The following is a 25,983-nucleotide window of genomic DNA, read 5'->3' as shown; positions in this document are numbered from 1 at the left end:
ACTCCAACTCCATTCTCGCGTCTCAAGATTGCTAATCGGACTGTAAACAATTACTGCCGCTATCACGACCCCTGCCAACTCTTATTTCTTCATCTGTTCTGTTTTCATATCTTATCATTAACCTCTCATGTCATTTCATAGCCTGACCATCCCTCTTGCTTGCAATCACCGCATTCCCTTCACCTGGGTTTCCCTGGCACACATCTCCTCACCTGCAGCTTGTTCTCTTATCAGTTCCTCAGCCCATATATACCAGTCCTAGTTCACCAGCTACTTGCCAGATTGTCTGGACTGTATATAAGAAGTGGACATAGTCACCGTGATGTCACCCATTGGTTTGTGGATTGACTTTTTGCAGCCTTGAGTTCGGCATTTTGGCCGTCGCCATCTTGGCTTTTTGCAACCAGAAGTGACGGCGGAGCTAAGTACAACTTTTTAGGCTACTAAAAAGGTTACAATTAACTTTCATGAACTGAAAACACACTATGAAAGGATTAAAGCTCTGAGACGAAAACACGGACAACTCCCAGACCGGACAACGCCCTAAAGCACCCTGCTTCATGGTCTATTTGTCTCTAAATGGGACCATAATTTATGAACATCATGCTGTATTGAAGTAACTAGTAATTGAGAGCTTATAAATCAAGTAGAAGAAGTAGGGTCATTTTATCATAGACTTCAAAACAATCAGACTTCTTTTTGCAACCAGAAGAGTTGGCTTCACTTTTCAAACCCGGATGTAGCCCACTGACTAAAATCTAAAAAAGCTATTATTGTTCTCCATTCCAATTATTTGGTCGCTTGTAACATTATTTATTTCTGCAAGCTTTTTTTGAAGATACTGATTGTGATACTCTCTAAACACATGCTTGTCTATGGGATCTAGTCAAAATGAGGACACGGTAGTTTAGAGGAACTGGCAGAGACCAAAACTTTTTAAAAATCTTTCCTCTGTTAGCGTGTTCTCTGTCTGCCATCATTGGCAAGTGTTGGCAGCCAATTTGTTGCTAAAGAAAAGCTAAACATAAGATGCATTTTGATATATATTGACAACCGTTAACACCTGCTAACAGTCAAACATAAACTAAAACATGTAAAAACTCTAGTGTGACCATACTGAAATGCCAGTGACCAACAATGATTTCACATCTAGTTCCAGCTAATTACATTACCGAGGTAGAGTAACGCCAAGTGTTCAGTCAAAGTGTGACAAACTCCAGATGGTTTGAGCTACTACATCATTATGGTGGTTGAAAATAAAATAAAACCCTCTCAAAAGCCTGAATCTCCATCTGCACGATTCACGTCTTAATCATGCCTCTGGCACGTCTTTACTGCAGAATATCCCTGACAATTTTGTGCAACCTGCTCTGCTCAGATGATTCAGCTTACCTCGACTGGCACATTTGCTATTGAATATGAATTAAGCTCATATCAGGCGTCCCAGACTGCCAGTGAGCATTGTAATATCATCACGATGAAGCTTCTAATTACTTTGCCGTTGACCTTAGATTTTGCTCACTCATGTATCTTAAATTCCCTTATAAATGATTAACCTTTTTTAATTTGTAATTCTTTATTTTTCATCCGAAGGCTGCTTGCTTTCCCAAATCACTTCTCTGACCTTCCATTCTAAAATAGCTGAACAAAACAGTATCATGTCATTTCTGCAGGAAATTGATAAGAAGCATCGGAGACATTTAAGGAATGAGATGCATTCAGAGACATGCCAGGCAAAACAACAAAGCTGAATAGACACAGTCTAATCCGATAGAGGTTAATTAGGTCGGCAATGGTTACAAAAAATAATACTAAAAAAACAATTTATTAACTGCTGGCCTCAAGCAGCATCAATTAATTTGATCTTGTTTTGGGCTGTGGAGACCTCCCCCCTGCGCTGGCATTCATTATTGTGCACAGGGAGCTTTCATCAAATACCAAGCAGGGTTGCGAAGCCTGGTTCAATTAATCAGCGTGTGTGTGACAATGTGTGTTTGCAGTCGGATGTCGGAGGAATGTACGCAATTAGCACAAGACAATGGTAAACTAGAGGAATGAAGAGAGAACACAGTCTTAATATGTCTGACCTTTCCCACGTGACGGCTTGTTAGAGAGAGGCAGATGACGTCTCATTTGATGAATGAAAACATCAGAGACGGACAATGAAGCAAAGTGTTCGTCATTAGTTCACACGCACTTCTTACATATTCCCTCGCGAGCAAATGCTATGATATTGAAGAGCTGTTGACATGGCAGCCTTTGCAGATGTGTAAATATAGAACTAAAATGAAAGCTGAGACAAGCAAACGCAGACCTTTTCATTACATTAGTTGTGAATAAACATCCATTAATCACAGAATAAAGACACTTCTTATGACTCCAGAACTTGCCTGAGGAATCCTCACATTTTTAAGGGTCGTGTCTAGATGGTTTACGGGTGTCGCAATATACCAGTATTGAAAATAATTGTGATATTTTTAAAATGAAATATTGATACCATGTTAATAATACACATATGATAATATCGTGCATATCAGTGATTCTCAAAGTGGGGTCCGGGGACCATCAGGGGTCCATGGCACTCTGTCAGGGGGTCCACGAAATAATTTGCTATAAACTATAAAACTCTGCTGTATCATTAAAAATGATATATCTACAGATGGGAACCATTTGCGCCAATAAAACAAGCATATTGTGTCCATTACTCCCACCAACAACAAACCCTTCCTGCTGCTGCTTAGCTTAGCTTATTAGCCAGCTATCTAGCTGGCTAGTATTGAGATACATTTATTCAGTCCAAATCGTGTCAAGTGATGCTAAGCCCAAACTAGCTAAACTGAAAAAATATGACAACAGTTATATCGAGTTTGGTTTTATTGAGAACAGCGACAGGAGGCCAAAATGCGTCATGTGTCTTCAGGTGTTAGCAAACAAGACCATGAAGCCGGCCAAGCTAAAGCGACATCTGATTATAAAGCACCCGCAATTTCAGGGCAAAACAATGTGGTATTCGCATGATTCAAATTGAAATATGTTTCTGTTTATCATTACAAACCGGTCTGAAGTATTTAGGTTGGTGGTACGATTATGAGGGGTTCCTTGGAAAATGGTCTTCCGTGTAAGGGGTCCAAAAAGTTTGAGAACCTCCAGTGTAAATAATCCAGCAACTCTTAAATCATTTTATATGTATAGTTATGGTGACATAATGGTTACATCCACCTACCTACACTCGTGTTTTGAGTGTAATTAATTTGCCAAAAAAGAGACAAAATACACAATAAACAAAGTTAAAGATTAATTTGATTGATAGCATTATCTTTTTTTCAAATTTTATAAAGATCTTGCGATAATATCGTTATGGTATTATACAGGAACTGCTAATTGCTAATTCGGCATAGGCTGCTTTGAAATGATGCCATTTTGCCATGACCGAAGCTCAAGTTGTAGCCCACAGTGTAACTCACAAATTATACTATACCTGTTTACATCCCCAAAAGCATTTTGCTATCGGTAGTTCGGAAACTTAGAGCATGATTGTCAAAACAGTTTTTATGTTGCAGTATTAATATTATTTGACATTACTGGGCTCAGAAAGTCCCACCGACATTGTTGTTAACAGGGGGCAATTGTCTCGAGTTCAATTGACTTTGAAACTGACTCAGACTGAGCTCTAAATTGCTGTTGTTATGAAGTGTATCTGGGGTCATATTTTAAGTTGAGACTTCAAGAACGGGACAAAAACTAGTGGGCAAAAGTTCAGTTTCTTCACAAAAAGCTACTTCACTCGGTTCCTCCTGTTAAAAAGCGCAGGCACAATTACAGAGCCCCACTCAACCATGTCATGACTCTGGCAACTGGCCTGCAGAGGCTATAAGACTGTCAAAAACAAAGTGCATTCAGAAAACTCAAGGCTGATTATAGTTTTCAAATGTCTTCTGGAAAACAAACTGAGTTTTCTTTGGTGGTTAAACATTTTGAACACTTTGGCTCGTTCAGTTATATTAGACCATGAACAGACAAAGGATGCATTTGGATAAAGACTGACTATAACAAAAGACAAAAAAGAAAGAAAGAAATTACACTGCTTCAGGTATAAAGACTGCAAATTGCACCCACCTAGAGCAAGTAGTACTGTAATATGTTGAGGGCTAATGCAAGCTGAATAGCTATCAGCCTAAATGTATGCTACAAAAACGTGCTAACATGCTGGTGTTTAGCAGTTTATGGTGTTGACAGGCTAGCAGGCTAAAACCAACAAATGCCCCCCCTCCAAAATACTAAAGACATGACCTCAGTGTCCTCAACGGCACAGTAGCAACTACCCTGCAAATGGCTGTTAATACATGAACTGCAATACACAAGTCTCAGCCTCCGTTGCTATGAAGAAGAAGCCAATCAGGAATTTAGGCTGCAGCAACTCCAAAATGCAAAAGTTGCAATCAACACATCCTCACTCCACATTGTCATGTGTCAGTGACAGTGTGTCAATTTCCACTCGTTACATGCATAGTGTCTTTTCAAAATAAACTTCCTTGTTCACAGAAAATGCACAGTTTCTGCTCTTTACATGCATAGTGTCTTTTCAAAATAAATTCCCATCTTCATAGAAAATGTAAAGTCTCTGCTCATTACATTCATAGTGTCTTTTCAAAATAAACTTCCGTGTTCACAGGAAACGTACAGTTTCCGCTCGTCACATGAATAGTGTCTTTTCAAAATAAACTTCGGTGTTCACAGGAAATGTAAAGTGTCTGCTCAATACATGCATCGTGGGGGTTTTGCAATCGGAAACAATCCCAAATTGAACTCAATTACGTTGCTAAATAGTTTCTACAAAGTATAAACTTCTTCCTGTTGACATATATTGCACACACAACAGATTTAAGCTCTGTGAATCACTGCTTCTAATTGAAAAACACTGTTGGGTTTGTAGTTTAATTGTTCCCTCACATCTTTATATATAGCCAGGCTTTTGACTTTTTATCCAACAACCAAATATTTTCTACTGCGGTTGGTAATCTGTTGTATGGATGATTCAACTGGGAGAGTTTCATATTTATTGAATTCTTGGAAGTGCTCCAACTGCTAATCAAGTAAATTAATTGGTCATTTAGTTCTGCAACTCTGGGCGCCTGAAATATGTCCTTCCACTTTGCAACTCTTTTCTTGTGAGAAAAGAAAAGTCTGAACCACAGCAAGTTGGTTGGACAGGATTAAGAGGATGATGAAGAGGCTGGTGTCACACTTGATGATGACCTGCCTGTATACTAGCCAGAAAACATTTGGCAATGATTGAATTTCAAATATAGTAACATCAGTTTATATGAGCAGCCTTCAGAAATACAGATTCTCTCTCTCCAAAACAGTAAACTCTAGTTGTACCAATGCTTAATAGAGAGCCTATCCTTAGTCTTAGTCTGTTCAGTCAGACTTATCCCAACACAGTCTCACAGCAGCTCAGCAAGACTGTCAACAACGTATTTTTCGTGCATTTTCCTACGAATGTCCAGCAACATGTGACGCACATGTCAATTTCCACCCCTATCTTTTCATAATAAAACTACTTAGTTAGGTTTAGGAATAGATCGTCCTTGTTAGGCTTCGGCAACAAAACTACTTAGTTAGGCGTAAGAAAAGATTGACTTGGTTAGGCTTAGGATACAAAACCACTTAGGTTTAGGAAAAGATCGTGGTTAGTGTTAAAATAACTACGGCTGTGCTGTAACTTAATTACGAAAGTCACGTGACCAATAAATTAACTTTGACTTGTGGTTTTACACGGAACCTGAACACTGGGCGAAAGTCCTGTGTTTTTTGATCCACCCCGACATCCTCCCTACGCGGCGTTTGGCGCTCTTTATACTTCCCGGTTCACAATTACGCGGATTACATGCAAATTGATTTTTGTGCTGACCATCACGAAAGAAATGTGAAATACACGTCTATGTACACAAATCAATTAATTAAATTGTATGACTATTTCACAAACTGCTGTGTGACTGGGCTGCTTATCCTAATAAAAGTCTGCATCTATTTCATAGAGCCTTTTTCTGAGAAGCTTGAAGGACGACCTCACAGTTTGGTTGACGTAATCCTGTTGCTGTTCTAGAAAGGTAAACCCTTTCAGGTAGTCCTTTCTTATCCAGCAGACACACACCATTCTGTACAATGTGTGTGTGTGGGTATATGTGATTGAACAGCCAGATTACTTTTGGTTATCATCCAGAGAAGCGTCAGGTTTCAGCCATTCTAATAATCCATCTTTTTGTCAAGGTTTTCCATGTTGCCAAGATCCATCTAATAAATCCTGTGAGCGAATTTTGCCAGCAAATTTGTGATACAAACATGCGACGTGCCAGATTGTAGATTAATCATATGAAAGAAAAAAGAAGTTTGTCAGTTTAAAGCTGCACGAGGGAAGTTTATACGTGCTGGCAGCTCCAAATTGCAGCGAAAGATAACTGTTGTCACAATTTTGAGTGTCTGAGTGTCAGCATCCACAAATAATGCAACATGACATCAGTGGATTGTACACATCACGCTTGGGTTTACCAAGCTGTCAGCCTGTGACACGTTTTATCAAAGTGTAGCAGAGGAAAGAGAGAAGCAGAAGATGTGATGCTGGTGAGTCCAGCTCTCTCTGCTTAGTAATCACGCAATGCTGTTTAGGAGGCAGCAGTAGTGTATCCCCCCCCCCACCCCACCCATCCCACTCAACCCCATCCCTCCCTCCTGTGTGTGTTGGAAGATTACACCACTGAACACAGCTGACAACTGCAAATAGCGGTGAGGCAAAGAGGGCAGTGATCAGTCAGGATGGTCTCAGTTAGGAGAATTGGGGCTGTCCTCACTGTTGCAGCCTCATTTTGTGATTTCTGACATTGAAAAGATAAGAGAAAGATATCTGTACAACATAGGTTAAGACCTAAATGATTCATTTGGATACACAGTGTGACTGAGGGATAGAAAGTTTGTTCCAAGGGAAAAAGAAGCCATCAGAATGACCGTCCTCGTCCCCCTCAGGGCCTGCAGTACCTACGTATAGTACACTTTGGATTTTTGTCTAACAGATGGCAACACAGCTGTGCAGTCATGTTCATGTGAAAGTTAACCTTGTACGACAAACTCCTACTCGCAAAACGCACCTTGTTTTTGACACTATCTCTCTGCCATGCCTGCCTATGTTTGTCTGTTTCTTTTTTCCTCTCACTCGTGGTACGTTCCGATCATAGACTTTATACAGTATAAGAACTGGATGTAGTCACCGTGACATCACCCGTTGGTTTGTGGACTGCCGTTTTGAAGCCTCAAGTTCGCCATTTTTGCCGTCGTCATTTTGGTTTTTGGCCATCAGCATCTTGTTTTTTTGCAACCAGAAATGACACAAGATGATGGAGCTAAGTACAACCAAACACTGGATAATTAATTAATTTCCCATAGTTATGGGACTACTAAAAGGGACAAAAAATGGGCTAAAGTCATAGGCTGTATATAAGAAGTGGACATATCACCGTGATGTCACCCATTAGTTTGTGGATTATCGTTTTGAAGCATAGAGTCCGGCATTTTTGCTGACTAAGACATTTTTTGGCGACCAAAATAAAAGTTCTAAGATAAACTCTCAGACCAGACAACGCCTTGGTAGCGATCAATCACAAGGTAGCCACGCCTTAAAAGTATACCCTGCTTTATGGTCTATTTGACTCTAAATGGGACCATAATTTACTAAATGAACATCATGCTGTATTGAAGAAGACTTGAAACTAGCGATTGAGACCATAAACTCATGTTTACAATGTTTACTGAGGAAATAAATCAAGTGAGAAGTAGGCTCATTTTCTCATAGATGGATACCCAGGCCAAGACTTCCTCTTCCATGCGCCGTCCATTGTTTACAGTCTAATTAGTAAGACGCGAAAATTGAGTTAGTTTTTGAAAATGTTTAGGTACCCAAACTAGTCTCACGGGAAGGCATATAAATAGCAAGACATTACATGGACATTCCACGTGTCATGAGGACGCATTTTAGCCTTTTCACGTGTCATTTGTACGCCATGCAACTAAACTACAGTAACGTCACGGTTAGGCTTGAAATAAGTATGTAAATTAAGTAAAATATGCACAGAAACAAAGTAACAAATGTGACTAGACATTAACAAAACACAAAACACCAGTCTCCTGGTTAAAATGTCTGTTTGTTGGACCCATCCACCTCCCTACCCGCCTGCTATTTCTAGCTTTTCTTTTTATTCGTCACTAGCTCTGAGTGTGGCATATGGTGTACAAATGGCACGTCAAAAGCAAGAAAGACGTTCGTATTGCACGCTAAATGCCTCGTGCATTATCATGGCATTCATACACCTTTTCAATACTACTCGGACTACAACCAAAAACAAGAACGCTTCCGATACCAAATTGGTCCCGTTGTCTACAGATTCTGCATCATATGCAGATATCTGTTTATAGATATTAGCAAAATATTAAACTATTATTTTAATTCTTAAGACTCTTAGATCCTAAAAAATTAAGTTACTGACTAAGTTGTCAATTACAAGAAGGCAAATAAGTGTATGTCCCAGAATATCAAACTATTCCTTTAAAGTTCAGTCTTCATACAAAATAAAATTCCTCATTATTATTATTATAAGTCAAAATGTTTCAACATGTCTTGTTTGTTTCACATTACTGATATGTTTGAACATACAGGTCCACCAGCTGACCTTAGAAACTCACTGGTCAACATAGCAACAATCAATGTCCATCAACAGTCAATACCATATGTCTGCTTTTTTCCCACTGACAGGAAATCACTTCCATAAATACATGTTCCCTTTCAGGAAATGGACAAAAAAAAATCAATCGGTGTAATCTAGAGTTTCTCCATGGGACTGCGTATATGTATTTATTATACAAGCATAACATGTGTGTGACAGTGTGAATGCCTTGTTGTTACCCGGAGACCCTCTTAATGGTGTGGTATCATTCCATATCATACAGCTTTTAAAGAAATGAATAGCTTTTGATACTTGCACCATTTCTTCTGCTTAGGCACACATTACTCCATTAGTAAATATGTGCAATATGTAAAAATAATGCTGCTGTTGATTTTAATGTATGTGTGGCATTTGAAGTACTACACAGTTGAGATTAAATAGATCAAACTCTATGCGGTTTTAAGTCTCATACGATGACTGCCAAACCTACTAATGCTGTATTCAGACGAAGAGCGAAGCAAAGCGCTTTACTAGCGCAAGTTGGACCGCTGGTATCTTTTGTGTTCATTCCCGTCGGAGAGGAGAAGGTGATTGTCTCCATATATACCAACAACTTTTCTTTCGGCCGTTTCGGCCGTCAACCATAGAAGAAATAACCACTGATGCTGCTTTGTACGAGTTGTGGAAGTTCCAGATATGTCAAAAAACCAAACGCTGTTGTGTATGGGTTCATAACATCACCCGGTGGCGAGTTATATTCACGTTAGGCACCATTACACTGACTGTATCCAGCAAGCCACACGTTGCTACTGCCGTATGAACCGAAAATAAACAGATTGAGCTGTGATTTAATTGCGATAAACGGATCAAAAGGATGCTGAAATAACTACATAATGATGTTGATTTGTAAAACGTCTGAATTCATGCTTTGTCAGGTCTGTCCGCAAGACAACAAGCAAACAACTTTTAAAATCCTTGTTTTCTGAATGGAGTTCGGATCAATCGGTGCCAGGCTAGGCAGCTGCTCCATCAACACTCAACATAACGTCATCTAGGCATAAATACCATATACCATAGACAGTCTGTGGTTTAAACACATACATTTATACAGTTTCGTCCGGTCTCTGTACAAATATGAGGTATAATCGTAGAGCTCTGGCTCTATAGCTACAATATTTTTTTCCTGCATTTCTGATTTCAACTCTCGCGAAACGCAATTTTTACGTGTTTGCGTCACGCCATGTTGCCTGGCACAAATTTGCGTCTATTGTTCTCTTTGCATAAACTTTGTATACAATTGCATCGCGCGATACGTTAGCTTTGCTCCTGGTGTGAACACAACATAAGAAAAGATGTGAGCTTAATTTTTAGACTCTGATGGAACCCACAATCAAGAATCAAATTACTACTGTTATCCTCATTGAAGAAAACACAATATCTTGCTTTTGGAGAAGAGAAAGAAAAGCTTGAATTCCCATTTTGCTGGAGAGTACTTTAAAGCAATAAGCCATAGATGTGCACACTAAATAAATATGTTTACTTTTTTTCTATAATGCCATTTGATTGATACCGCTACAAGTGATTCAACCAATTGTTGGTTCTTAAAAGCTTTTATATTTGCTGTTCTAAACACCCAATGAGGTACTATCTACTTCTCTGAAAAAGAAAATACAATCTCTGTTCTGCTGATGAAGTGATGTCCTTTTATACTCACAGAAGCAACAGCACATTTTATTTTATGAGTACACAAAAGCCAAAGTAATGTAACAATTTGCAGTCTGCACTGGGTGCCTATTATACACAGTCTCTAAACAATGATGTACAAAACACTAAAGCAATGGATGCATATAAACACATTTTAGTTCAGCTTGAGTCTGTTCATTTTGTTTCAGGTGTACTGGGTGGTAAAAAGTATAAAATCAACTGTGTAATTCAACAGCATGTAGTTAATGAAATAATATGTTGAACAAATAACTAGAACAATTCATGTAGAAACAGTAGCTGCAGTCCTTCTTTACGTGCAAATGAACACTAATGTTCCATGATAGACGCTTCCTCTGAGATCTTTATTTACAGGTATTAGTATTGCTGTCCTGGGGTTACCCCATGCCTTCTAATAAGTAGGTTGCACACAGCTCCTACACACATTCAAGGGACAGACCATTAAATTTTTTAGCATAGTAAGCTAGCATTAACAAACAGTCATTTCAACTTGCTGAGCTATGCCTGTTAACAGTAATCATAACCAGTTGTAAGAAATACATCGAAACACAAAGTTTAACTTCAAGGCCCTTTATTGAAATGTCCTTGTGTTACCAAGTGTTTTCTGTGTTCATCCATATGTTACCACCTTCATGCAGAGTTGCCTGGTTTGACTGTCAAACAGGAAGTGGCAGAGTCCAAGGGCATAAGTAGAGGGGGGGGGACCCAGAATGTTCCCTGTGTAAGCCAGTACAGAGGGGTGTTTCCATTAGTTCTGCAGAAATGCTCTTTGTAGGGCTTGTAGTCGGAATAGATTGAGTGATGTGTTGACGTACACAGACATGTTTTCATAAGTAAATATTGTATATGTTGGTTGATTTATTTTAATTAACTGTGGTTTGTCTCGGAGGAGGGGCTTCCGGTATAAAGTCAGGGGCATGGAGCTCTTCTCGAGAAAAGGCAGCAAGTGCTAGAGCCCTATAGTTCGGGGCCTAGTGTTGGTCGGTTTCTTTAGTGATGGCGAGATGAAGCGTCATGAAGCTCTCCAGCAAATTGGTGCGCAAAAGGGTTCATTCACGAGGCTTCATCTGGGCTTCATACAAAACCACCTATTGGTCAAAGAGTGTAAAACAGGCAGATATATTACAGACGATAGACAGTGGTTTAACCAGGCAGACGGCATTGAATATGCTTGTGTAACTATAGGAAAGTGATAGAGGAGAGACTTTATTTGTTTTTATCCAGGAACAATGATTTCTCAACTGTGTTTCAGTTTCAGGTGGCTTCAATTAAATCATTGATCTAAGACAATACAAGCCTCGATTCACAGAAAACTAATAAACACAGTTAGTTGGTTAGGTTTAGTAAAAACATCATCGTTTGGCTTAAAATTACTACGAAATTGAAGCAAAACAACAACAACAACAAAAACGCAACAAACCTACCTGTTTTGGAAACAAAACTACTTAGGCAACGAAAACGTCTTTGTTAGGTTTAGTAAAAATCATCATGGTTTGGCTTAAAATTACTACATTTGTTACATTATTTAAGCTACAGATGTAAATTAAAATAAGTGAATGTCGACTCTTGATTTCACACGGGACACAAACAACAAACTTCTGTGTGAAAATCCTGTGTTTGTTTGATTCATACTCCACTCCGACCTCCTCCCTACGTGGACTTCCACAGATTTTCATTCGAAACGTATTACGTCAAAAACAAATGTAATACGCGACAAAATACATTTCCCCCAAAACTTAATTCACAATGTAGTTTTGTTGCATAGGAATGTCATTTTTAGGAGACAAGGCTGTTAAGGAAAGACAAAAACTCTTCAGACACCGAGTATCACCCTATGTACACTGCTTCAACGTTGAGAAATCCAAAGCTTGACAGGCCTGCTGGGCCTAGTTAACGTTTGCTATAGACATTTGGTGTTTGGTTGAGGAATTTAATGAAAGGTTATGATGTTCAATATACACAGCATTTTACAAATAACTTACATAAGCAGTACTTATGCTTGATATGCCACACATGAAATGAAAAGCCAAGTAACCTCACTGTATTTTCCAGAGGAGATGGACACAAGCAGTAATCACTAAAGAAGTCAGAGGGTCGCAACCATTCAAATAATGAATTTCACAGTTCTATATGTCTTCACCAATGCACTGTGGAACTGAATGTGCTAGTTGGTATTTCAGCGGCGTCTTTTGTTCCATGCATTGAATGGTAGATGTTGTTGCAAGCTTGTTAAAGGCCATGAGTAAATGGATGTGGACCTTGAGCATCATCCATGGTTCTCACCTCTTTGTGACTGAACCTCTTCTATACCTAAAAGGTCACCTCTGCCTTTCCTCAGCCTGGCTTTCTCTGCCCAGCAACCACAATACTCCACACACATGACACACACTTTAATGGGAAACTGTCTGTTGCCAGATAGGAAATTATACTGAACTTTTCAACTGCATCCAGCCAGCACTATGTGCATTTAATTTGTATATTTTTCCCCAGTTTTTGAAAATGCTTACCCACCGCAATTGTCCCATGTCAGGGGGAAGGAAGATCAAAAGAAAATGAAAGAGGCAGCTTCTTTGGGTTTGCAGGGCTTTTCAGTTGCAGATGCTGTCCATTAAAACGAGTCCATGAGAGAAGCTGTCTGTCATCACTGACAGCACTCGCCATGAGGCCTTGTGGGGATTAGCTCCAGAGTGCTGAGAGGGTCAGAACAGTATGCATCAAGTCTGCAATTATTTGGGTAAAATAAACACCTTTTTTTACTGTGTTTCCCGTAGTTTTTACTGCAGTGCTGATTGAATGCTAATATAATGGGCCTGCTCCAAAACATGTGACAGCTGAGAGGAAAAGGTCTGTTTGTGATATGAATGTGAAATGGCAATTTCAATTTTTTTCCATCTTTACCTCTAGAAAATGTATTATTTTTCGCCAAACATTGATGGTTCACATGCGGCAACCTTTTTTTTCGCCAAAACATTGATGGTTCACAGGCGGCAACCTGTGAAGCCAATGTGCAAATGGCTTAAACTTGCATTTTTCACATCGCCATCAGGGGGCAACTACTCTGGTAGCAAAAATAAGTCAGTTTGTATGGAAGTCTATGAGAACATGACCCTAATTCTCACTTGATTTGGTCTTAATCACTAGTTACAAGTCTTCTTCAATACAGCATGATGTTCATTTAGTAAATTATGGTTCCATTTAGAGTCAAATAGACCATAAAACAGGGTATGCCTTTGGACGTGGCTACCTTGTGAATGACAGGTTGGTACCACGACATTGTCTGGTCTGGGAATTGTCCGTGTCACTTAAAACTTTAACCCTTTCAAAGTATTTTTTTCAGTTCATGAAAGTTAATTGTAACATTTTGGTCGCCTAAAGAAAATTTCTCATTCAGTGTTCGGTTGTACTTAGCTCCACCCTCTCGTGTCCCTTCTTTTTGCAAAAAAAAAAGATGGCGACAGCCAAAAACCAAGATAACGATAGCCAAAATGCCAAACTCAAGGCTTCAAAATCATAGTCCACAAACCAATGGGTGACGTCACGGTGCCTACGTCCACTTCCTATATACAGTCTATAGTTCGGTCAAATAGGTCCTTGGTTGTTGTATTACTTGTTTGCTTACTTACTGTTCATATTTGTCACATGTTCTTCTTTTTCTTTTTGGATAGCTTCCCTTTTAATTTTGTATTTGGCTGAGCTCTTTTTTTACTTATAACTCTATATGGCATTTCTATAGTATTAAAACGGTATATAGCAGTACAGTATTGTCAAATGTCTATAACATTTGGTCCCGTTATAAATGTGGCTCATTTTATGAACACTGTGTTTGTGAAAATGTCAATTCCTCCACTGTTGTTTATTTTTTTCTCTTAATGATTATTGCAGAGTATCCATGAATCACTTTCTGTTTTGCCTGTCATTTCATTCTAATTATCTCTGTGTAACGCACAGTCAAGATGCGGTGGCACTTCATGATATAATTACAAACTGGTATCAAGAAGGAGAGAAGTTATTTATACATGTTTTCTTCTCCTAATTAGGAGTTATTGAAAAGCGGAGCGTACACATGAAGGGGTGTTAAAAGGTGGCTGAAGATAAGGAGTCATCATGCTGCAACCAGCATCTAGCACACTTATGAATAATGATGAGTGATAGCACAGACATGTAGTTAACATAAAAACATTACAACCATCCCTCCCCGTGGTTCTGTTGAGTTGCCATTAATACATGTTGCTAGTGTTGAAAAAAATAAAAGATTGAAATTGATTTTTAGGTTTTGAGTTTATTAGGAATTAATGATACAAATGTCTGGGGGAATTAAAAGCTCGTTGGATGAAGCCAAGTGTGGCCATCCATTTGAGGAGTCAGCCAGGTGTGAAGTTCTCTTAAGACTTTCATACAGGCGGCTGATTTCGTCAGCCAAGTCTGACGAGTCGAGCAATTGCAGCTTGTGGAATATTTCTTTTTTTCCAAAACTGTGTCATCTTTTACCAAAACAGTACAGACATCATGGGGAAAGGGAACAAATTAGACAAAAAGATAAAGACATACACCAAGATACAGGAAGAGGAAGACACTGTCAGTAAACATGCAAGACCAAAACTTTGATCCTACATTTTCACATTTACACATACCATTGCTTACTGCGTATGCGTGTGCCCCACTTGATCTAGTTTCCACTGCATGCACCACGGCGTATCTGTAATGACAGCTTATAAGTATGTGCGTCATTAAAAATAGCTTCTTAGCTGTTTAATCCCGGGCTTCATTCAGAGAATCCTCTTGTGATTTCTCACACCTTCTTTGCATTGCAAAATACATGCATAAGAATGTTATAATGGAGAATATTAATGTGAAAAATTCTCAAGGATGATAATGAGACCAGCTCATCAAGTGAGCATTTTTTTTGCCTCTATGGTCCAGGGACCATGGTGGAATTTTTATTTGACCTGTGTTAATAGAGCGACTGCACAACACAACTGCAGCTGTGTTTATGTTTTGTAGGTGATTCATAAGTACATGAAAACAATTTCTGGATGTGAAGAGTATCTTATTTTAATGTTTGAAATGTTATTGTTGTAATGGTTGAACTTCATCAAACATTAACATGAAATCAAACACGGAAATCATCATGCAGCTCAGTGCTACCAAATATTGTCTGACGTAGGCAGCCAAAAATATGTAAAGCTGTGGTGCTGCATCTAAGCTGATCGTCATCTCAAATTCAAACTGACCTTTGTTTTCTTTTGTTTTTGCAGGTCCTCTTTGTATGAACTAACATGGACAAAGTGGTCATCAGTCTCCTGCTTCTGGGAACCGCAGTTACGATGGTCCATGCATGTCCCAAATACTGTGTCTGCCAGAACCTCTCGGAGTCTCTGGGGACTCTGTGCCCCTCCAAAGGCCTGCTCTTCGTCCCGATGGACATCGACCGGCGAACTGTGGAGCTCCGGCTGGGCGGCAACTTCATCCTCAAGGTCACCACTGTTGACTTTGCCAATATGTCTGGTCTTGTTGATCTCACCTTGTCCCGCAACACCATCAGCACCATCCAGCCTTTCTCTTTCATCGACCTGGAGACCCTGAGATCCCTGCACCTTGACAGTAACCGGTTGACTCAGCTGGGACCGGACGACCTCCGAGGGCTGCTCAACCTGCAGCACCTGATCCTCAACAACAACCAGCTGAGTCGGCTCTCAGACACGGCCTTTGACGACTCGTTATTGACACTGGAGGATCTGGATTTGTCGTACAACAACTTGCGCAGTGTGCCTTGGGATGCCATCCGCAAGATGGTCAACATACATCAGATGAGTCTAGATCATAACCTCATCTACTACATTGACGAGGGGACTTTTACAGATCTGGATAAACTGGCCCGCTTGGACCTCACCTCCAACCGCCTCCAGAAGCTCCCTCCGGACCCCATCTTTGGGCGCTCCCAGAGCAATGTAATTATGAGCACTCCTTACGCACCTCCACTCTCTCTAAGCTTTGGTGGAAACCCATTGCACTGCAACTGTGAAGTGCTTTGGCTTCGAAGGCTGGAGCGCGAGGATGATATGGAAACCTGCGCTTCTCCCGCTAGCCTAAAGGGGCGTTACTTTTGGTCCGTTCGTGAGGAGGAGTTTGTTTGTGAGCCCCCTCTGATCACGCAGCATACGCACAAGTTACTAGTGCTGGAAGGCCAAATGGCCAGCCTGCGATGCAAAGCAGTTGGGGATCCGATGCCAACTGTGCATTGGGTTGCTCCTGATGACCGTTTGATCAGCAACTCCTCCCGAGCAACGGTATACGAAAATGGCACCCTGGACATTACAATCACCACATCCAAGGATTACGGGACCTTTACTTGCATAGCCGCCAATGCTGCTGGGGAATCGACGGCCTCCATCGAGCTGTCCATCATTCAACTCCCCCATCTGAGTAATGGTACAAACCGTACCACACAGTCCAAGTCGGGGCTTTCAGACATAACAAGCTCTACCAAGATCAGTAAAGGGGAGCCTAAACCTCTACCAGAGAAGGCGGTGTCTGTATCAGAAGTGACTGCCATCTCTGCTCTGGTCAAGTGGACTGTTAACAAATCAACTCCAAAGGTCAAAATGTATCAGCTTCAGTACAATTGTTCTGACGATGAAGTCCTCATTTACAGGTAAGAACCATTAATGAAACTCGATTACATCCAAGTACGAGCTGAGACCTTTCTGGTCAAAGTGGTAAATTAAGCCCAAGGTATAATCTTTAACTTCAGAAAGCTCGCTGCTCAGCTTCTTCAGCCAATTGCTAATTGTTTGCCAGTTGAGCACTTGAGACAGTCAATTTCTTTGAAGTGTTACTCGGAGATCAACATTAATTTTTCTTAATCCTTCTTGAGAGATTTTCTTTTTTTTCCTTTTAAATCGACAATTGCTTTCACCAAAAGAATGAACAGGGAGTCGAGCACATTTTTTAAGAACAGTGAAACCCAAAGTGAAATCCTTGCCCCGAACCATTAATTAGAAATCCAAGAAGAAGAAGGATTATAGGCCCTCATTTTAATATATCCTTCCTAAGCTGCTCAACTCCATAAAGTGTAAGTTTGGAGACTGCAGCTGGAGATCTTTGGGCTCTGTGAAATCAATTTCCTATGTCAAATGAGACAGTGAAAGTAGCGGCATTCGACCAAGGTAATTGAACTGGAAATTTAGAAGAGGCTTGTCGTTTAACATCAAATCAATTTGGGGAAGACGATAGAAAAAATATGCTGGGCTTTGCAAACAAATATACATATTCTTTATGAATATTTTATGTAAATCTATAGGTTCCACTTCATCTGACAGCTCTTTGACTTTTTCAAATGGCAACCGTTAGTATGCTAAAAGTGGTATTTACGGCATCAGAATAGTGTGAAAATTGGCAAAGTGGCCTGTTGTGGATGGCTGTTAAAGCAATTTTGTGTCAGCGTCATGCTTCCTCCAACACTGACAATTGATGGCGAATCCCTTTAGCAACAACTCATCCAATAACTTATTCTGTGCTATAGTCCTATTTACCTGCACTGTGCATTCCAGCAAGAGCCATTTAATGAAAGATAATTGACAGAATAAGAGATGTCTGGTTATTAGCTGGGAATATGAGATTAGAACTGTACACACTATTGAAGAAAGATATTGCTTTGCTCAAACACTGTGAATGCAATCAATAATAAGGTGTTTATCTGGTTTCCTTGCTTGCACACAGCTTGCCATGTCAGGTTGTCATGCCAGAAAAAAACTGAGTTTGAATTTTCATTACCTTTTTTTTTTTCCCGGCGATGGAAACGCCGGATGACTCATCTGCATTTCTTGTAAATACCTTTTTATGAATTGGATCAAATGTCTACAAAATTGCAAACATAACACTGATGTGTGCTTTATAAACTTCACCTTTTCCTATCATTAATTTATTCAGCAGCTAAATGATTTCCCTGAAAAGTGATTGTTTTAATGGAATTCCTGACATTAGTCAAGAAATCATTACTTCAAACTTCAAAATTGCCATCATCATCTGCTTTAAAATGTTTTCTATTTCATAATCAGTGCACATGGTGTGTAGTTTATATGCAGTAAAAAAAAAGGCCAAAAGCAATAGATGTATGTGCTCTTATATAACAACGGCTGTGCAATCCTTTTAGAAGACAAATTAGGAGCTGGAAGGAAAAGATAACGTGAACAGAGAGGCCAACTACTGTTTTTGAATTAATATTGGTATGACTTCATTGCTTGCACATGCACACCTACTGCGCTCCTCTCGTTGGCTGACACAGTTTCCCGGGGCACTGCCGGCACTCAAGCAATGGCATGATTAAAAATCAATCAGAGCCACGTGGGGGGGGGGAGAAATATTGCACAATTTCTCTCAAACATGTGAGCCAACGCAGCTTCTTCCTAGTTAAGGCAATTAGGGATGAATAATGGACTGCGGCCCCACTGGTGTCTGGGCTCTGTGGTGGAGGCGATTCAGAGGGTTCAAAGATATGGATGCATGCGCTCTAGGAGAACAGACACAAAGAGGGCCATTGTCAGCCACAGTTACTGTACAGTATGTTACAGCCATTGATTTTTACTCCATGTTTATTGCCTAAGTAGTATGTACTATACATGCAGTGTTCCCAACCTTTTCTGTCAGATGTACCCCGAGCAGATGAGCTGAAGTACCCCTTCACTGATACCACCAGCCATGTCCAATTTATTTTAACACTATTAGTCAGTGGATATTGATGCAAATACTTTATCATACAAGATATAGTGATCTTAGTGATGTGTGGGTTGACCCACAGGGTTGACGGGTGGGTTCGGGTAAGCTTACTTGAAAATATCACAGGTTTTTGCGGGCGGGTCAAAAAGTCACAAAACAGTGTTCCGAGAATGTTATTAATAACTTACAGAAACATCACGTGCAATAGTCCACCGCATCCTTTACCTTATCTTCTCCTTTCTCTGTCAAAAATAAGTTGTTATGGTACTCTACATAGACCGTTGAGTTTGTTGAATTAAATGCTTCTATCACCGGCTATCTACCTAACACAAAGGTTCCTACAGCATTTCATTGATACACCTTAGAGAATCAATACTGCAGATTGACTTCCATTTCAGCCAAAAGCAGTGGGACTTAGTTAATCATATCAACGACTATCAGCATCTGGAATAATAGCAGAGTGAGTTGAAACAACTGAATGCTTGTTAAATGGCATGTACAAGAAATTACATTCAGCCAAAACAATATTTAAAAAAGTGGCCATTGAATACTTATCTCACTGCTATTGCTTCATGCATACCAAATGGGATGAACTGGGACCAACGAAGTCATCTTTCTGAATTACTCTGTGCATATAAATAGCTACTTAGCATGCTTAATTTTGGCAATTTCTTTGATCTACCCCAGCATAACAGACTCAGAGTCAGTGTTGCTTTTAACACTCTTTGTCTTGAACTCCCATAGCAAGAGGTCTGCATTTTAATGCTGTATCTTTCTGTTTCTCTGTCTCCTGTCAGGATGATTCCCATGACTAACAGAGCCTTCGTAGTCACAAATCTTGTCCCGGGGATGCAGTATGACCTGTGTGTCTTGGCCATATGGGAAGACACCGCCACCACCCTCACCGCCACCAACATCGTCGGCTGTGTCCAGTTCATCACCAGGGAGGACTACCCGCAGTGCCAGTCCCTCCACAGTGGCTTCCTGGGTGGCACCATGATCCTGGTCATCGGGGGCATCATCGTGGCCACGCTGCTGGTGTTCATCATCATCCTCATGGTGCGGTACAAGGTGACCAACGGCATCCCGACTAGCAAGTTACCCACTGTGAGCAACACGTACTCGCAGACCAACGGGGGGTTGAACAGGTTCAACGGTGCCCCGCCGCAGGTCAAATCCACGGTGGTGGTCATGCGTGAGGAAATGGTAGAGTTCAAGTGCGGATCCCTCCAGAGCAGTCTCTCTTCGTCCTCATCCTCTTCTAACTCATTAGACAGCCAAACAGGAAGGGGAGCTGCTGGCGACCGCTACAGCATGCAGGGCAGCGAATGCAGCACCCTGCCCAGTAGCAAGTTCAGAAGGCACAGGCACGGCGCCAAAGCACGGCCGAACCTGGACCACCTTTTAGGGGCCTTCACCTCACTGGAGTTGCGAGGGGTAGGGAGGGAACACCACGGGGCCTCTGCCCCCCCCACCACTTCCAACGCTGTGATGACGGTGGCTATGGTGCCCCCGTCCGATAAAGAACCCCTGCTCGGGAGGGCCGAGTCCACCACCATGCTGGGACGTCTATTAGGGATGCCCCAGGAGGGCAAGCCCAGGAGGAGTCACTCGTTTGACATGGGTCATGTGGGGGCGGCGCAGTGCCGCAGCACCTACCCTCGCAGGATCAGTAACATCTGGACTAAGCGCAGTCTGTCTGTCAACGGCATGCTGCTGCAGTATGACGACAGTGAGGACGAGAAGCCCCCTTTTGAGAGCTCCGAGTGGGTGATGGAAAGCACAGTTTGAGTTGGTCTAACCACGAGGTCCATGGCTAATAATCAGGAACGGAAGGAACACGAGTGTAGAGGCAGGATGTTCCAGAGGGAATCGGCCTTTGGGTATTGCATGAAGTTCATCCATGTGAATACTGTCTAAGTAATTATGTGAGAAAAGACTCTCAAATCGATCGATTCCTGGCCACGATCTCAAATCTCGGACTAACTGTATTTGAAATATTGTTCCCATCTCAAAAAACACCGAACCTTGGATTGTGCAGAGGGGATGACTTCCCATCCACAGGGCACGTTCTCAGAGAGTAAGAGGGGAAAAGGGAAGATGAGAAATTCAGAGTGGATTTACTACGTCTTTATCAAAAAGGACTGAATGAGGAGGATTTGCCTCGGCCGTGGTGAACTGGATGTGCATCACAATGTCTTGGACCCTCAGCATGAAATGGGACTACTGCAACAAGTAGAGGGGAAGGACCAGAGGAGCAAATAGAAAATTAAAAACAAAGTCATTTTTATTTTCAACTGGGTTTTTTCTATCATTTTTACTATTTATTATTTCAGGTGATTCATCAGCAGGCTCTTTAATGAGGTTATAATGTATCTATATCCCTTCACATACAGCCATTTCCTACCACTCAACGGTACTTTCAGTCAAATTTCAATCATTTCTTTTCAAACAGTATGGTCTTATATTCTAGATATCGGTAACACAGAACCACAATAAGCCAGTCTTGTATTTCTACCTCAGGTTATGAATCATATGAGGTTATTTAAATATGAAAGCGAATGGAAATACAACAAAACCCAAATGCACAAGAGGATTACAAACGGCTCATAACACAAAGTTCTTCGCTTGTTTGCAAATGCTTCAAAGAATTATGCGGTCCCCCAACCAATCAAATCGAGTAATGTTTCCAGCTCAGGATCAATTCCTGCTGTTCTAAAAATCTCTTTTTTGAATGCTTTGATACGCTCCCAATTGGCCAGTGCTGGTGACAGTGGTCCCTATAGACTCAAAGGCCATTGATGTGAACAGAGTGTTTGCCTCAGGATACGGTTTCAGATGCTATCAGCACATATTACAGTCGCCAGACAGGGAATAGTCCTTGAAATCCATCAAGCCCACTTAATCATTCGCTTATCCCCGCAGCAGGATGTATTATTCGCCTCTAATTCTCTTTAGGTAACACAAACAAGAGTGTACGACAATTACTCGTTTAGCCAGGTTAAATGGCGGAATGAGACCAAATTGACTTTTATTAGCTTGATAAAGGTCATTACGCTGCTCAGGAGAGGACGTTAAGTGGAGAAAGATAACTTTTTTAAGGGCCAAAACCGCTGTAAACTCCCTGGAAATCGATTTCAGCATATTGCATGATACAGAACCTTTGTTGGTTTATGTATTATTTGAAGGGATTCATCAAAGGAACCATTTATTTTTCAGCATCTTTCATATGGAGCTGTACATTGTAGTAAGATACTTTGAATTAGTGGCTATTCGGATTACTGCCTACACATCCCTTCACATTTTGATGCCTTTCTCAATATCTTGTGGGTCTCTGCTGCATTTCAAGGCGTGGGGTCCTCATCTTTTTCTTTTCTTTTTTTTTCTTTTTTTTTTATTGTTTTCATCCCTAGGTGTACCGTTCTGTATATTGGCATTTTTTTTGTACAATAACTGGGTGAGAATGTAAAGGGGGGGGGAATCGTGCAGTAGTACTTTTATTTTCATGTGAAGCAAACAGTGAGAAGGTGCTTTACTGTGGTGTACCAACTTGGTCATTGTTAGTTGGCTCACTGAAATGGGATTTTGCATGATACTACATGTAAGATACAGTCTGTTTTTAAATGGTCAGTTCACCGGAATTACAAAAATACATACTTTCAGACGTAACTCTGATGGTATCTCGCCATGTAGGTATTTTGGGGTTTTGAGATATCCTTCTATGAGATGTCTACCTCTAACATGAGGGGTTGGGGTGTGCAATATGACAATTTATACAATGAGACAATATTTGTGAATTATCAGAGGGTTTGCCATAAAATCTAAACCACAGTTGCTACCTATTTAATACCTCTGGGTGTATTAACTCTTTGTGGGCAATTTTGCAAATCTATGACTGTTTCATAGCAATATTGGATTTCATGTGATTTTTGCATCAATGTGATGTATTACGTTAAAGGATAAGTCTAGTAATATTCTATATTTTTCTCATCGTCAACAAATCCCATGAAAAGACCAAAACCAACACTGAATTGATCCTTCTAGCAAGTATTGTCCTGATATGTGTTATTCCTTTCTGACGCAGAGCTCTATTGTTGTACAGAAACACAAACAGGTGACATGTTCTTTCATTACCATGAACACAAGAACTGTAGTTTATTTTGAGTAGATCCTGCAGACAGTACACCGTCCTGTGGCAGTAAATACAAAATGTGTATTGATCCACCACTGAAAATGGTCCGAAACAATTGTGCTATATGCACCTGTTTGAGTATTATTGTCTAAAAAGCATAAAAACTATGCTCAAATCATAACATGGCAAACTGCGGCCCAACAGGCAACAACAGCTGTCAGTGTGCTGACTTGACTTTGACTTGCCCCAAACTGCATGTGATTATCATAAAGTGGGCATGTCTGTAAAGGGGAGACTCGTGGGTACCCATAGAACCCATTTTCATTCACATATCTTGAGGTCAGAAGTCAAGGGACCCCTTTGAAAATGGCCATGCCAGTTTTTCCTCGCCTAAATTTAGTGCAAGTTTGGAGCGTTATTTAGCCTCCTTTGCGACAAGCAAGTATCACATGGTTGGAACCAATGGTACCAATGGTACCAACTAGCTTTAAAACTGAGTCCGCTACAACCTAAAAATCTGAAGTTTTGTTAATGCGTTGAAGAAATTAGGGGCGTTAAAACAAATTTGCGTTAACGCGTTATTATTAACTTTGACAGCCCTAGTCTAGGGCTTCTATGGTGAAAAGTAAGAGAGTGGATCTGGTCTGCACTGCCTTTGTCAAGGTTGAAAGGAGTAATACAATTGGTCATCTTGGTTCGGACAACGGAGCCTCCGTGTTGTTGTTTCATAAACTCAACCCATTACGCACAATTTGATTGGTTGATGCCTTTATTCGCAGTGCAAAAGCTCAGACAAATTAACCTTATTCCAGATTAATTGCTTTTTCTGCCCATAATAGTCACGTTCCGTGTGAGAGTATTCATGACAAAAAAAACAGTTAAGTAAAATATATTGGTGTGAATTATCGCATTAAAAAAAACGTTGCCAGTGTGTAAAGGCCACATACATGGTTGTTGGTTTTGGTCTTTTCATGGAGTTTCTTGTTAATAACATTGTTTACACTGGATTGACATATCGCCCACTCTTATAATGGGGGATGGATTTTGCATCTTTTTAAATAACTTTAAATGGATTAGTTATTGCAAGGGAAATCCTCTGGAAATCAACTACTTCTTGCAAACACAACTAACTGACCTCTACAACTTTAGGTCCCTTGTCACTATTTCCCCTGTAAATTTGTGCCAAATTGCACTTACCAGGAAACGTCCAAGGAATTAGGAGTACTCGAGACAGAAAATGGTTTCACTGAAACAATTCATCTCAAAGATGTTTATCTCAAAACCTGGGTAAATAAAACCAACATTTCAGATATGGTTTTTTTTTTGTCATTTGGGTGAACTGACCCTTTAACCTGATTTCTCTACCTGTGACATCATGTAACATCCTCTTCCACTTTGCTAACTGAGAATACAATTTAAGTGTGTACTTGACTCAACATAGTCATGACTCTCACCTGAGGTTCTAGGACAAAAACAAGAGAAAAAAAAAAAAAACTGTTTCTGTGTGAAAACATTTTGCTACAAAAGAATATAAAATATTGATTAATTCCTATGAACCAAACTGGCTCTTCTGTGTTTTCTCTTCTCTTGCAACATCTCACAGATGTGAGAGGTGCCTTGGATTACTTTACTGGCCCTCATCCTTCTGAGCTTAAAGTGTTACCGTGCTGTCCCTGCCCACAAAGTACAAAGTAGCTAATGGGGTGTCCTTCCTATCTTGCTGTCTTTGTTTACCGGGGATGAGCCAAGGGTTTTCCTCCAGAGGTCCAGCTGCTGTAATCAGGCCAGTCGCTGCTGACTCACCTCAGCGCTGCCCTTATTACAAATCACCGGTACATGCAGCTCCTGGCCAGAGCCCATAATAAGGCCTTAATTCATATAATCTGTCAGGAAAGGTGCTTACGGCAGCACAGAGTAAATATAATCTCCACAGGGGCCAAAGCGTTGCATGATAAGACAGCGATATGCACCTGCAGAAGGCTTAGGGGGAACATGACTACATGTATGTAGGAGGGTTGTTATTCTCAGGAAGAAAATGGAGTAGAGGCGCTCCTGGGTCTTTGCGGTAATCACATACAAGTGCTCTTTTGATCCTTCTGGTGTACTGTGCTTATTCAATCTTGCGAAGGGCTCATTGCATCGGTGAAATATGGTCTCAAAAATGTATAAAATATAATCCTGTAGGGGTTTGTGCAAAATTAAAATGCCTTTATTTTACATGGCGACTATAGACTGTATGTAAAGATGGACGACATGACAGCTCCCCAAAAGTGAAGCCAAAACATCTTAATTGCCCCCTGGTGGCTGGCTGCAGTATAGGTCATAAACCTGCCTCCTCCATGTTAGCGGATGGGACATGGACCAAACAAAAAAAAAAAAAAGGGCAGGGGTAAACCTAAATGATTAACAAAAATAGGTATAATAAAATGTGACTACTAAGTCAAGGTGGACCTAATACTTTTCTTATGCAGGTCTACACATGATGAGTTCTTCAATCTATAACTATAGCCTGGTCCACATTGTTCTGTTCATGCCTACAAACACATATTGACTACGAAGTGGCTTTACCCTTCAATAGTTCAATATATTCAAATAAATTTTTTCTATTGTTCCTGAAGTGATATTTCACAGAAAAGGAGAAAAGTCTATCTCATCATTGAGCCCGGGGTATTTTGTTGCTTTTATTTGCACAATCCAAAA

General features: G+C 40.5%; 1 protein-coding gene across 1 annotated transcript in view; it reads left to right on the top strand.

Moving 5' to 3' along the window:
- The window catches only part of LOC141783822 (leucine-rich repeat and fibronectin type-III domain-containing protein 2), a 179,484-nt gene extending 153,833 nt beyond the window's left edge, over positions 1 to 25,651 (top strand). Inside the window, exons 5-6 of the mRNA XM_074661352.1 lie at positions 15,692 to 17,088; positions 19,949 to 25,651. Of these exons, the coding sequence (XP_074517453.1) occupies positions 15,713 to 17,088; positions 19,949 to 20,942 (2,370 nt within the window). The 5' untranslated portion in view covers positions 15,692 to 15,712 and the 3' untranslated portion in view covers positions 20,943 to 25,651. The remainder of the gene's footprint in view (positions 1 to 15,691; positions 17,089 to 19,948) is intronic.
- The last annotated feature ends 332 nt before the right edge of the window (positions 25,652 to 25,983 follow it).

This window comes from Sebastes fasciatus, chromosome 15, assembly GCF_043250625.1.
Source record: "Sebastes fasciatus isolate fSebFas1 chromosome 15, fSebFas1.pri, whole genome shotgun sequence".
NCBI classification, from domain to species: domain Eukaryota; kingdom Metazoa; phylum Chordata; class Actinopteri; order Perciformes; family Sebastidae; genus Sebastes; species Sebastes fasciatus.
The sequence above is the reverse complement of the archived record's forward strand: the minus strand, read 5'-3'. Positions and strand labels throughout refer to the sequence as shown.